At 58.9% G+C, this 13,568-nt stretch overlaps 1 protein-coding gene across 1 annotated transcript; it reads right to left on the minus strand.

Annotated features, from left to right (window-relative positions):
• Positions 1–4,032: 4,032 nt before the first annotated feature.
• On the minus strand, positions 4,033–12,489 carry ASTL (astacin like metalloendopeptidase). Its single transcript, XM_079110261.1, has 9 exons — positions 12,419–12,489; positions 11,701–11,826; positions 9,997–10,058; positions 8,780–8,873; positions 8,286–8,403; positions 7,851–8,032; positions 6,211–6,292; positions 5,970–6,124; positions 4,033–4,942 (listed from the first exon to the last, which is right to left on the minus strand). Exons 1-9 carry the CDS (start codon positions 12,462–12,464, stop codon positions 4,590–4,592), a joined length of 1,218 nt encoding a protein of 405 aa, XP_078966387.1. The 5' UTR covers positions 12,465–12,489; the 3' UTR covers positions 4,033–4,589.
• Between the last annotated feature and the right edge of the window lie 1,079 nt (positions 12,490–13,568).

The following is a 13,568-nucleotide window of genomic DNA, read 5'->3' on the forward strand; positions in this document are numbered from 1 at the left end:
CTGCTGCCCTCTGTGCCCACGCCAGGTCTCACCCTGCAGCAGACCACTCCAGAGAGGTTCTATGGATGGGCTTCCCACCGGATGGAGCTGGGAGGGCTGCCCCCACCAGTACCAGGGATGGAGATAGCTCAGCCTCTTCACTGAGGAGGAACGTGGCCATGGGGACCTGGGAACAGCCACGAAAGCAAGTTCCTGCCTGTCCCCGTTGCACCTGCAGAATCTGGGCAACCCCAAGGGGCACCTTTTCACCACCCCCAACATACTCAGGTTGAGCAGAAAGCCTCTCCCCAGACGCCATGACCAGCAATCCCCTTAAAGGGCATTTCCCTTAAAGGGCCAGGTCCGCAGAATGCTTTGGGAACCGAGGCCAGGGTTGCCCCTCTCCCTCCCACCGTAAGTCCCTGCTGAAGGCCCTCACTTGGCCCTTCCTTGAAGGGCAACGCCAGCTCTACCAAGTGCCAGGTCATGGCCGGCACACCTACTGGGCACCAGCCCAGGCGAGAACAGCCAGGGGAGAGTCTCCAGGCTGGCAGACCTGGGGGATGCTCACCTGAAGCTGGAAGGGCGCCCCAGGCTCTGTGTGCTCCTTGCCACTGCTGTCACCTCCTCCCACCCCTACCCACGAGTGCAGTGTTGGAACCTCCAGCTGTCCCAGTGGTGGGGGCTGCTGCAGCTCTGCTCCTTCCTCCAGTTTTCCATCTCCCACATACAACAGGGCTGCAGGTGCCCCGGCAAGTCTGCAGTTCTTCCCAAACCGGATCTGACTTCCACTGTCATCCTGCTCCAGCAGCACAGGCAGAGTTCAGCCCCAAACTCCAACAGCCCGCGGCAGCGGCCGCCTAGAGCATCCCCAGCTACGTGGGGAAAGGGACAGTCAGGACCCTGCCCATCAGCTGGCGTCACCCCTGGACGACCCCCAGTCCCCACACCTGCAGTACCTTCCAGGACCCTCTGCTCTGTCACAGACCCCTCCTCACCCTTCCCTCTGCCTTCAAGGTCGACCTGCCTGTCACCACCCTCCAGGCGGAGGAAGGCTTCTCTTCTCCAGGTCGCCATGTCACGCACACGCACACGCCATATCCAGACGCCACACCTAGCCAGGGCGAGGGGTCACAGCAAATGCCACTTTCCTCTCCCCACATCTGGCCCAAGGTTGCTGGGTGGTGAGGGAGACGGTCACACCAAGTGAAGGTGCCCCAAGGGATGTCCTTGGAAAGAGGGACCCAGGGAAGGTGACCTGGCCTGTAAGTGAGGCCACTTTTTCCAGAGAATGACAAGACAGTTGTCCCTGACCCGGCAGGTCCGTCCTACAGAGATGGGCGGCATCTTGGTCGAAAGCCCTGGAGCGGCTTCTTCTCCGGGCCTGAGCGGTGAGCAGTGGCCCCAGACCCCCGGGGCCCCTGCGGCTCCCAGCACTGGCCTCCCCTGGGGCTGCATGGCCTGCCTCCCCAGGTGCCCCGGCCTCTCTAGCCCGCGGGACCCTCCCCCAGAGCCCCGCGTGCCCCACCGCCCCTTCCCAGCCCGTGGAGTCACCGCTCCCGTCATCACCCCCTGGCAAAAGCCCAGCCGGCCCGGCCTCAGGCATCCTCCCACGTCCGCCGTCGACCACGCACCCGCTCTTCCCGGAGAAAACACAGCGCATCGACCGGCTCGAAACTCGCCAGACCCCGCAGGCGCCGCCCTCCCACCCTAAGCCGAGCGCCCACGCATGCGCACACAGGCAGGCGCTGGACGCCTCCGGCGGGACGACCCCCACGCCCACCGCACTGAGCTCAGACCCTCGGCTCTGTTAGGGCGGCAGGTCCTCGGGGCTTTCCCTCCTCTGTCACTGCCTCCCCTTCAGGGCGCCAGCCCTCCCGCCCTGCGCCTGCTCCAGCCTTCACGTCCAGGCTCTGTCCCTGATCCTCCCGCTCCCAGTGAACCCCCCGGGAGGAGGCCCCTGCAGCCTGCCCTCCACATCCGCCCCTGGGGGCCGATTTCTGGCTCCTCCTCTCCTCGGTTTCTCAGCAGGTGGAGTTGCAGGGGACCACTCCCTTTTCTTGGGACACCCAGTTTTTTTATTACTATTATTTGTTCTTCCTAGGTCTACATGACAGTACAGTGTTTTGACGTACACACATGGAGCATCTCTTATTCTAATTAGGATCCTGTTCCTGTGGCTGTACACAGTGTGGAGTCTCACTGGTCGTGTGTTCATATATGAGAATAGGAAAGTGATGTCCAGTTCATTCTACAGTCTTTCCTTCATTCCCCTTAGTCTAATCCACTGAATTTCTACTCTTCCCTCCCTCTCGCGCTTACTGTGTTAGTATCCACCTATCAGAGAGAACAGTCAGCCTTTGTTTTTGGAGGGGATTGGCTTATTTCACTTAGCATATTTATTCTCCAGATCCATTCATTTACCAGCAAAAATCAAACTCATTCCTCTTTATGACTAATATTCCATTGTGTATATATACCATGTTTTCTTTATCCATTCATCTGTTGAAGGGCACCCAGGTTGGTTCCATAGCTTGGCTATTGTGAGTTGAGCTGCTATGAACATTGATGTGGCTGTGTCCCTGTAATATGCTGATTTTAAGTCCTTTGGGTATAAACCAAGGAGCGGGAGACCTGGGTCAAATGGTGGTTCCATGCCCAATTTTCTGGAAGCACAGTTTCTGCTTCTTCCTCAGAGCCCGCTCCTTCTCAGCCCCCTCTCAGCCACCAAACTCAGTGGTTCCAAGTGGCACCCCCTCCCCCCACAAGGGATTTTTGGCACTTCCGTCACTTGTCAACAGCAGATGCTTTATTTGCCAGGTTATTCTCCAGCTCTCTATCCACCCCTGATAAGCTTCATGAGAATATTAACCCTGCCTTAACATGGTACCCGTAGCAGCCCGCCTGGCCCGTAACATCCAGTAAATGTCTTCCCAATGTGTGAATGGATTGAGAAGTGACCCCACACAGCTCTGTGGCTGGGGACTGAGCAGCTGAGGAGGCTGGATCCCTGGGAGGGGCGCTAGCCCCTGGGCTCTGGTTAACCCCAGAGCCCCAGGCCCATCCCATCGTCACCCAGACTGGGGCTCAAAGGGCTGGACCAGGACGGGACCACCTGGCGTTATGCAGGGTGGGCTCATAGAATAGGCCTAGAGCTGGCCTGGGGACCAGGCTCTGCAGTGGCAGGTGGCTTCCCGGGAAAGATGTGACAAGGGCAGCCTTGGTCAGGATGACCTCTGAAGAGGGAGTCCTCCAGCCTTACCCAGCCCCATCTTGTGGAGAATCCAGATTCAGAGACCAAGAACCACTTCCTGCAGGGGCTCATGACGGGCAGCCTCCTGATGCCAAGCACACCACCTCCTCTGAGCCAGCATGGCTGCCGAGGGACCTCAGCCCAGGGCCAGAGAGGCCGATAGGCGCAAGGCGGCCACACTTCTGATTGGGGCGCGACCTGCACTTAGCCTGTATCCCTGGTTGAGCCAGTGTCTCTGCCGGGGTCTCCTGTGGGGCTGTCACCTTCTGGGGCGCCCATTCTGGATAGCACAGGCTGACCCCTTGCCCCAAGTCCAGGGGCAAGAAAAGGGTCAGTCCCCCCCATGACCTCTCCCTGAAGCTCGTGTCCAGGACTGGGCCTCTGCTCCATTTCAGAAAACTCTAGACAAACCCGACAGACTGGGGCCGAGGCTGCAAAGGCCCGTGAGCGTGCCCTCACGCCCCCGACACAGCCGAGCTCTCCCCGAACTCGAGGCCACGCCTCATCCCTCCATGCGTCTCCTTCAGCAAGTCCACAGCCTTCAGGGGACTCCTCTGGGAGGCAGGCCAACCTCCCGGGGTCCCTCACACCGACCGGAGGGTTAAAGGTTCCACTGTGCGAGCGATGGGCACAGCGTGGCGTGTGCAGCAAGCACCAACTTTATTTGTTTTTGCCCCAAACAGCCCAGGCTCCTGGCATCACTGGCTCCTGCTGCCCTCCCGCCCTACACGGGGCTGCTGACCTGGAAGGCCCCCGCTTGGTGCCCCTGGGGACTGAGGGGCTCCTGCCCAGACCCAGGGCCTCCTCTGGGTGATGAGCATCCAGTCCTCTAGGGCCTGGGCTCCTGCTAGGGCCCTGCCTCTTCCTGGTATTCCCACTGGTGGGGCCCCATGGCCACAGGCCTCCTGCTCTGCAGAGGAGAGGACAAGGCTGGAGGCCAGGGCTGCAGAACAACATCCTCAGCGAGGCCCGACTCCAAGGCAGAGGTAGGGGCAGCACCATCTGTCCACGCGGGGGGTTGGGCCTCAGCTCTAGGGCGGCTTCCAGGGAACTTGCTTCTTCTTCATCCCTCCCAGGATCCTGGCCCTGGAGAATGTCCCTTCCCCTTCTCTGCATCCTCCGGGGCTAGAGCAAAAGTCAAGAGCAAGCAGAGCTAGGTCTGCCTTCTGCTGCGACAGAACCTGAAGGGCCTTCTACCCCAGTGGCCTCTGGGAAACATGATGGGAAGAGAGTGACCTGGCCTCAGAGTGTGGCCAGGTCAGCGGTGACGACAGATGCTGCCCAGAGGGGCTGACAGTTTGGCGAACCAGTTCTTCCAGGCAGAACATGTCCTCCCACTTGGGGACAGACCACAGGCTCAATCTCTGGACATTCCTCTGAAGGGACTTCTGGGTACACAATCTCCTGGCAGAGCCGGGCTCCCCGGAGCAGGTGCTGGCGGGTCTCCTGCCTCTGGGAACGGGTGTGCGGTGGGCTCCTGGGCCAGCTGGGGCTGCTCTGGAGCTGTGTCTGGTGTGCCTGCTGCAGCTGCGGTCTGAGCTGGCCTCACCACAGCCTCCACGCGGAACTTCCCCTCAATGGGCCCGGCAGCCACACGCTGGCCTCCAGCCCTCGGGTTCCTGGGCTCCACCGACAGCGCCTCCAGAAGTCTTTGCAGGTGCGGCCTGGGGTCAGGGGTGCGACTCCTACCATTGGCGTGGTCTTGGAACCCTGGAGCAAGAGACAGGATGTCAGGCCCAGAATCAGAGGGACATGGTCCAGCTGCAGAGAGCCAGCACTGGCTCCAGCTCTACTCCAGCGGGTGCCCAGCCAAGCTCACAGGGTCGATGACCAACCAGGTCCTGTTAAGTCACTACCTGATAGACCCAAATCTTCGTACTCCCAGAAACTAGGACAAGAGTCACCCCCTCCTCCTCAAGCCCCAGGCTGCCCGGAAAGCCCACCTGATCTGACACCACAGCCTTCACCTTCCAGACCCTTCCTTGGGTTATTCCCTGTTGCTAAATTGCTTAGGACCATCTGAGTTGCTAAGGGTGACTTCAAACTTGCAACCCCGCTCCTGCCTCAGTCTCCCAAGTCACTGGAATTACAAGCGTGCCCCATCACACCCAGTTTCTATATTCCTAAGTATTTTTTAAGTGTTCCCCCATGGAAGTTTTCTAAAGCTGTGTCACGTGTATCCCTAGAGGACCCATTTTTATTGTATCATAAATGATCTCTATCAAAAGTTCTACTTTCTGAGGGTATATGGAAGTAGAATCGATTCTTGTGTAGTGATGGCATTTATTTTTTAAAATTATAGTTCTAGTAATTCATGGATTTTGCCGCTTTTAATATAGTCCCCTATGATTAGTGACAATTTTTACTTCCCTCATTCTCAAACCTTGCTTTTTTCTTGTCATATTGCAATGGCTAGGACTACCACTACAATATTTACTAATGGGACAATAGTGGGAAATAATGTCTTGGTTCTAAAGTTTTAATACTAAAAAAGGATTTTGTTCTTTTTTTTTGTAAACATCCATTATCTAGAGAGTTACCTCCATTTCTAATTGCCAAGAGGTTTTCGTCCTGAGTGAGTGTTAACATTTCCCAGTGCTCGTCCTACGTGGACCTCGGTAACCCTCTGGTGACCCCATCCTTCTACCCCCTGCTACCTCATCTACCATTTCACCTTCCCTGAGCCCACTTCAGCCCCAGAGCCTTCCCCCGCCCAGGTCACCTCCCTATCACTCACCTCTCCCATGGGAGTCAGGGGCACTTGGGCTGCAGTCATAGAGCCTGCGGACCCGTGTGATGTCCGAGGCACTCAGGTTCCATCGCTGGCCAATGTGGACACTGGGGGCCCAGAGCGGTATGATGGTGGGCTGCCCACGCCGGCTGAAGGCAAGCCTGCAACCCAGGGGTGGGGCAAAGCAGAGTCATGCTGGGGCTGGCAGGGCGGGGCGGGGCGGGAGGGCCAGAGGAGGGACGCTCACCTGCCGTAGTGCAGCACTGAGGAGTAGTCATAGGGTGCCAGCATGTTGCTGTTCCGAGATTTGATAAAGTTGATTTCAAAGCCTTAAAAAAATAAAAAAATAAATAAAAAAAACATGCAATCTAGAGATTGAAGAACCAGCAGGCAGAGCAGGAATTTATAACCCACTTAGCTGTGGTTCAGACCCTCCACTCAAGAGTGCCATTTCCTGCACTGGTCCCGGCCTCCCGCACACCCAGCCCTGGGAGGAATCCAAACCCAGGTAATGCAGAGCAAGGGACACGTGGCTGGCCACCACCACCCACTACCTCTCATTGCTAAAGTCACCTTGTGTGGGCTGAATCTTTGTGTACACACAACTTCCATGAAGCCACAGGCTGCCCAGTGTCCTGGATGCCCTGTACCATCAGCTCCTGGACCCAGGGTTAGAGGTCTATAGCCCACCCAGCTGGGGTCACGAAGCCCCCAACCCCCAGCAGCAACTCCACCTCGCTCTCTCCGCCTCAGGTCACAAACCCAACGCCGCTGTCTCAGCTAGAGCTCTACCCCTGAGCTGCAGGCAGCCCAGCCCCTATTTTATGAATATATTCAGGTGCGTTTCCCCCAAGGTCGCCAGAGCCACGAACCGAACCTTCGAAGGTTTTAACATAGCATTCCCTGATTGAGAATTCCTGCCGTTTCTTTAACTCCAGAGCCAAGAGGAAAACATTAAAAATGAAAAACGAACATGAGTGGGAGATGTTTTTGATTTTGATTTGCTCTCAGTTTCTACTTCATGGTCATGACCAGAAGCTTTGTATTAACTCTGCTTTTTCAGATGCGGAGTTTCTCAGGGCAAAAACTCACAAGTGTTCCAAGAGCACTTGAGGGTGTGGTCTCAGGGTGCTGGGTGCGGAGTCCTCCATCACTGCCACACAGTCCCCCCACCTAGCCTCATCCAGTCCTAGTCCCTTTGTAAGGCGTTACCTATGTGCACCTGCCTTCACCTCAGGTACCTTCCCTGTGGCCAACACCACAGTCCCAGGAGAGCTCCCACTTCTGGGCTCAGCCCTCTGACTTCTCCCATACCTCCTTAGTACCCTCCCCACATCAGCCAGTTGTCCTCAGTCCTACCTCCGAAATCAGGCCACCCAGGCACAACAGCAGGGATCCCATACCCCCTGATCAGAGGCCCAGTCTGCAGCTGCTGCTCGCTGGCTCCCCAATACCAGCCTGGGTCTCCCGGGCTTCCTCTGACACTCGTGCCTGTCAGGGCCCATCTCGTGCCCCAGCCCTGAAGCGCTACCCTGGGACCCTGGCCTGGCACAGGCACCCTGCTACCTCCCGGCTCCCCTCTTGCTCAACCCACCCAGCTGCCATGCTCAAGTGACCGACGGGCCAGTGAGAAGAAAAGAGACACCAAGCAGACGGCGATGCTCTTGCTCCGGCACAATTACCAGAGCAGGTGAAGGCTCAGAGCCCAGAGCGAGCGCAGCTGGACCCTCTCCAGGCACCAGAGAGAAGGGGGAGCCTGTCTTCCTCGTGGGGTCAGGCAGGTGGTGGGGAGGGTGGACAGCCTCCCTCATGGGAGGTGGACAACACTCTGGCCTGAGCCGCTGCCCTTCCCCCAGAGGCCCAGGCCCACAGGCCGGCCTGGCTTACCGGGGAGGATCTCGTTCCAGTTGACACGGATGTAGTGGTCCCGGTCAGCCCGCGAATGCTCATGCCAGAAGCCCAGCACATGCATGAGCTCGTGCAGGACAATACCCCGGCCCCTCCGGAGACAGGCAGGTGCCAGGGACACCACCTGCATCCCTCCGCTGCGCCCTACGCCGGAGAAGCACCTGCAAGACCGTGAGGCTCAGAAGTTAGGGAACTCGGTTCACCTGGACACCCGCCACCCCGGCCAGACGCACTCTGCGCCTTCAGGAGATGCGGGCTCTGTAAACGAAGGCCAGCGCCCACCCCGTCCCCAGCTTCAGCCTGTGGGCCCAGCTCTCCCGGGACAAACCCTCAGGGTGGGCAGTGGGAGTCGGAGCCCAGGTCCTACTGTGCTGGCCACAGAAGCAAACCGAGACACGCCCCAGGAGCACTCACCCACTCATGGGGATGATGGAGATGAAGTCTCTCTGGCCCTTGTAGGCAACAAACCTGATGCAGGTAACGCGTTCGAACTCGGCGAGCGCCTCCAGGATGACCCGGCGGCTGGGCTCATCTGGGGGAGACGCACCCTGGCTGAACCCCCAGCCCTCCCAGCACGCTCCCAGCCTTTGAAGTCCATGTGGGGCTGGGGACAGGTCTTCCGGCTCACCCTCCCCCAAATGTGTCAAGAGACAGCAGCCTCAGGGAAGAGGGCGGTGCTCCGACAGACCCTAGCTGTGTGGCCATGCGCCCTGCAGGGACCAGACAGGCCCATGGGGACCCTCTCCATCTCTTCTTCCAAGATGTCAGTGTTCCCCGGCTCAGAAGGCCCTGGGACTGCAAGGACCCTCGTGGAAGGGCCTCTGGGTAGCAGAGGACGTGGCCACACAAGGAAAGGGGCAAGGCCCAGACAGCAGCCCCGTGCAGGAGGAGGGGCGGGCCCCGCTCACCGTACTTGCCGGAGAGCAGGAAAGGGACCTCCACAGCACCGCTAGCACCCTTGGGCCACTTGTTGCTGGTCACCGACAAGAGTCGGAAGGGACTCTGAGGAGAGAGGGCATCTCAGGGGTCTCTAGGAACACAGGCCACCCCAGCTTTGGGCCCCCAAGGGTGCCACACCCCAGGCCACCAGAACCCTAAAGGTGTGGGATGCGGGTCATGGGTGTGAGGGATGGGGCAGCCATTGGAAGAGGGACAGAAGCACAGGAAGTGAACGGGCCAGCGTGTGGAGTTTTTGTTTTGTTTTTTAAGAGTATTAAACCAGGGGTGTTTACTACTGAGCCACCTCCCCAGCCTTTTTATTTTTTGAGACAGGGCATTCTAAGTTGCTGAAGCTGGCCTTGAACTTGCAATCCTCCTGCCTCAGCCTCCCTAGCTGCTGGGATAGTAGGTGCCACCACTACGCTTGGTACTAGCCATGTGAATTATGATGCTCGACACCCAGACCTTGGTCCAGGATGTCACAGAGCTTGTGGACGGGGACCTTCAGAGTGACGCCAAGGCAGCACCCTGGCCAGTAGTTCCCAAAACTCTGGAAATGTGAGTGCCACAACTCCCAGCTGTCCCCTCAAGGCCAAACAGGGCTGCCCAAGTGCTCTGGGCACATGACCAGCCTCCCCGTTGGGCCTCCCTGCCTGGGGGCTCCGGGGATCACACTGGCCTGCGACCCTCCACCGCAGCCATCAGGGCCTGGCAGCCACAGCTCCTCCTTCCCACTGTCACACGGCCTGCTCAGGAGCCTCCGGCCGAGTGGCTTAAGTACAGTGAATCCTGAACAGATCCTTGCGCCCGGCAACCCAGCCCAGGCCCCCAGCCTACCCCACCGGCTCCTTCTGGGGGCCCCTGCCCCAGTCATCGTGGCCACCCAGCTCCCCGCAGCCTATGCTCAAGTCTCCTCCTGGGCTTCCCGAGGACCTGCCCTGGCCGAACACCAAGCGGGGCCCGCGGGCTCGGACCTCCTCCTCTAGGAAGCCCTCCTGAGCTGAGGCTGTGCCACGTCAGCCATTGCCCTCCCTCAGTTCAGGCTCCTTGTTCCTGACAGACCAATCATCTGCCCTTGGAAGAGAGGTGTCTATCCAAGTATGAGGAACAGCTGGGTCCCTTCCGGTCAAGCCCCCCAGACACCTATGGGCGGGCAGAGGCCCTGTCCCTACAAGGGCACACTCACCGGCCGGATGATGTCCCCCTCCACAAGGAAGCTGCTGTCTGGGGTCTCCTCCGGGATGAGCCCTGGGAGAAGGAGAGAGGAATGTCGGGACACAGGCTCCAGGGACAGGCCCGGCAGAGGCTCCTGCGTGACCTCAGGCAGGTCACAGGGCCCGTGTTCCCAGCCTACAGATCCTGTGCTGCCTCAGCCTGGTGGGATCCATCCCCGCTCACTCAACCCACAGCTCCCACAATCCCGCAGTCCAGTCCCCAGCCAGGTCCTCTGCTGTCCGGGGGCGGCCTCCTGGGACGCCCCCGACTCCCGCTCCTCAGGACACGCTCCTGTCTCCTGCTGGCCTCATCTTCCATCTCATCCCTACCCACCTGTCACACTCAGGACCCCTGAGGTGGCAGGACACAATTCCACCGGCACAGCCCCAGGGAGGGCAAGCACCAGCTTCGCACGCCCCTGCCCAGCTCGGCTGTCTCTGCTTCTGCTTTCTGGAGGCCAAGGAGCCTTCTGTAAGGAGCCTTCTGCAAGTGACTTACGGAGGGAGTGGTCCCCAGGGGAACCGCAAGGGAAGCAGGAAAGGGCAGGGAAGAGCGCAGGCGGGCCTGGCCCCAGCGCAGGGGGCTGGCCACGGGCAGCACCTGGGATCTGGCCCGTCTTGAAGCAGGGGGCCGGACTCCTGACCCTTCCGAGCACCTGTGGCCACCGCTGGAGCAGCCTTCCAGGCATCTCTGGTCAAGGCAGCGCCTTCTGGCCACCATCGTGCTCAGGAAACGGGGACAGCTGTGCAGCCTTGGCAGAAGCTCACAGGTGCTGCTAGTGAGGCGTGGGCAGCCTCAGCAACTCAGGCAGGCTCTAGGCCCCAGCACAGGAGCTTTCTCCATGGCCTCTGAAAGGAAGTGCCAGGAAAGACACTTGGTGATGGCTACTGCAGTCCACTCAGGACGACGGGGCAGGAGAAGGTGCTGGGCTTGGAGTCAGCGCCAAGGTCAAGATGGCCCCACAGCCAGGAGACTCTCGCCTGCCTCCCCAGGGCTTCAGCCCTGACGCCTCCGACACCAGGACTCCCATGTCCTTTTCTTCCAGTTTTGTCCCAGGCTACCTGCATGTCCTCAGTTTCAGCAGAGATCTCCAAACGGGGGGTGCCGAGCCTTTGCACCCCCAGCCTGGTCATACCTGCAGCCTGTCCCTCACGGAGTGCTTGAGGCATTTTCCAACATGTGCTGATGATTAAACTCAGCTCCCAGGTCAGAGAGCCCAGTGAGCTCTACTTCCATCAGACCGGTTTTTTTTTTTTTTTTTTTTTTTTTTTTTTTTTTTTTTTTTTTTTTTTAAACCTATGGTACTTACAACCCACTAGAAAAGATACCGAAAAAGTCCCTGCAAGACTTTGCCTCCATTCAGGCGTCCCAACGGCTCAGGAGGTGGAGGCAGGAGAATCAAGTTCAAAGCCAGTCTCAGCAATTTATTGAGACCCTGTCTCTAAATAAAATACAAGATAGGGCTGGGATGTGGCTCAGTGGTTGAGTGCCCCTGGGTTCAATCCCCAGTACAAAAAAACAAAGAAAAAAGAATTCCCCTCCAGAGCTTCTACCCACTTAGAACCTACCCAGCCAGATTCTGCCTCTTGGTTCTCTGCAAAGCCAAGGGGAGTGGTTTTTACATCACATGGACAATGTCATGCCCCTCCAGGCCACAAGAGGACTGTGTCCTCACCTTGGTTAATCGCAGGGATGTCCTCGTCCCAGGACACCTGGGTTCCCTCAGGGGTGAGGTCTTCTGGAACTCCGGGGTCACAGGCTCCTGGACATCTGGAAGCTGAGGTTGCTGCAAGAATCCAACCTGGCCCAGACAGAGGGATACAAATACACAGAAGCACAGAGTGCCCAGGAGTGAGGCAGAAGGGGTGACTCAGGGTGATTTTGGGGTGTCAGGCTATAAGACCCAGTCCTTCATGAAGGACAGACCCCTTGCAGGTGTCCTCGAGTCCTGCCTGGCCTCCCTACTCAGCCACAACGGTGACAAGGCCTAGCCGACTTCGAGGAGGTAGGTCCTTTCCAGGACCAGCACTCAGCTCAAAAATGTGTTCTGCTAGAAGATGGTGGCAGGAGTGAGACAGAACGGAGTCACAGGGCCCGAGGACAGGCGGGCTGGGGCTAGCCTCAGACCTACTCTGGCCTAGGCTTTTGGAAAATGGGCTCAGTGTGGGTGACTCTCACCCTGGAGGGGGCTGGAGTGGGGACCCCCCCACTCCAAAACAAGTGGGTCAGGGAGGCCCTCTGCTCCTGAGGCTTTCAGGGGGTCCCCACCACAGTCCCCAGGAGGTGACTTCCAGGAACATCCTGGAAAGTGCCCTAAACTCAGCTAAGATCCCTGCGGCCACCCTCGGCCGACAGGCTGGGGCCAGCGGGAGGAGGGCAGGTAGCCAGCTTACCTGGCAAGGCCAGCAGACCCAGCCCCCAAAGCCAGAGGCCCCCCATGCTCCCGGTGGCGGGTCCCTGCAGCCCCCCCAGCAGCACAAGGACGGCTCCTCAGCGAGAGGAGACAGCCACTTGCAGGCCTCCCCCCACCGCCCGTTAAAGAGCTTTCCCAGCTCCCACCTGCGGACCCCCATCTGCGGCCCCGCCCAGCCACCTCCAGCTGCAGACTCTCTTCCATCTGCGGCCCCGCCCAGCCGCCTCCATCTGCGGACCCTCTTCCATCTGCGGACCCTCCTCCATCTGCGGACCCTCCTCCATTCGCGGCCCCACCCAGCCACCTCCATTTGCGGACCCTCCTCCATCTGCGGCCCCGCCCAGCCACCTCCAACTGGGGCCCCTCCCGTTCCTGCATGTGGTCCCCTCCACCAGCCCAGGCCTGAGCCTTCTGGACCCTGGCCCAAACCCTGACGGCGGAAGTGGATGATGGGCGTGGACATGGACTTGATGGACTTGATGCACTTGGGAGATCCCCTGCCACCAGCAGAGGGCAGAGAAACGCAGTGGAAGGAGCTGGGGTCACGGTTGAGGCTCCAGCACCGGAAAGGTCCTCATTCTGCAGCTCCTGGGCCCCTTTCCTGCCCCGCCCTGGGTTCAGACATGGAAAAGCCACCTGAGTCCCCGAGGCACCCCAGTGTGTCTGTGGATGGAGGGAAAGACCTCAAAAGTTATAAGGTTTTTTTTGTTTTGTTTTGTTTTAACATTTATATAGAAAAATGCACAATTATAAGCGCAGGCCCTGTGGACCTGCACACACCAAACACCCACACCACCTGCACCCAGAAGCCTGCGTGTGGGATGAGGGAAGCTTCTGGCTTCCCTCAGACCCTCATCTGGACCCACGGCAGCCCGGCCCAATCAGCCATTGTTCCCATTTCAGATTCAGAAAGTTCCTTACCTATCTTCTTCCTCTTCTGTCACCAGCCAGGTCATCCAGGGACCCCACCTGGATTGAAATCCTGGAACAAGTCCACCCTGGTCAGGAATTGGAGGCACTCACAACCACCACTGACGTGCAGTGATGGAAGTGACAGGGCCCAGAACCCTGGCTCTGGGCCACTAGGGCTTCTCACATTCCCACCATGCCTCAAGTCCAGCATTTTGCAA

This window comes from Sciurus vulgaris (genome assembly GCF_902686455.1).
Source record: "Sciurus vulgaris genome assembly, chromosome: 14".
Classification (NCBI taxonomy): domain Eukaryota; kingdom Metazoa; phylum Chordata; class Mammalia; order Rodentia; family Sciuridae; genus Sciurus; species Sciurus vulgaris.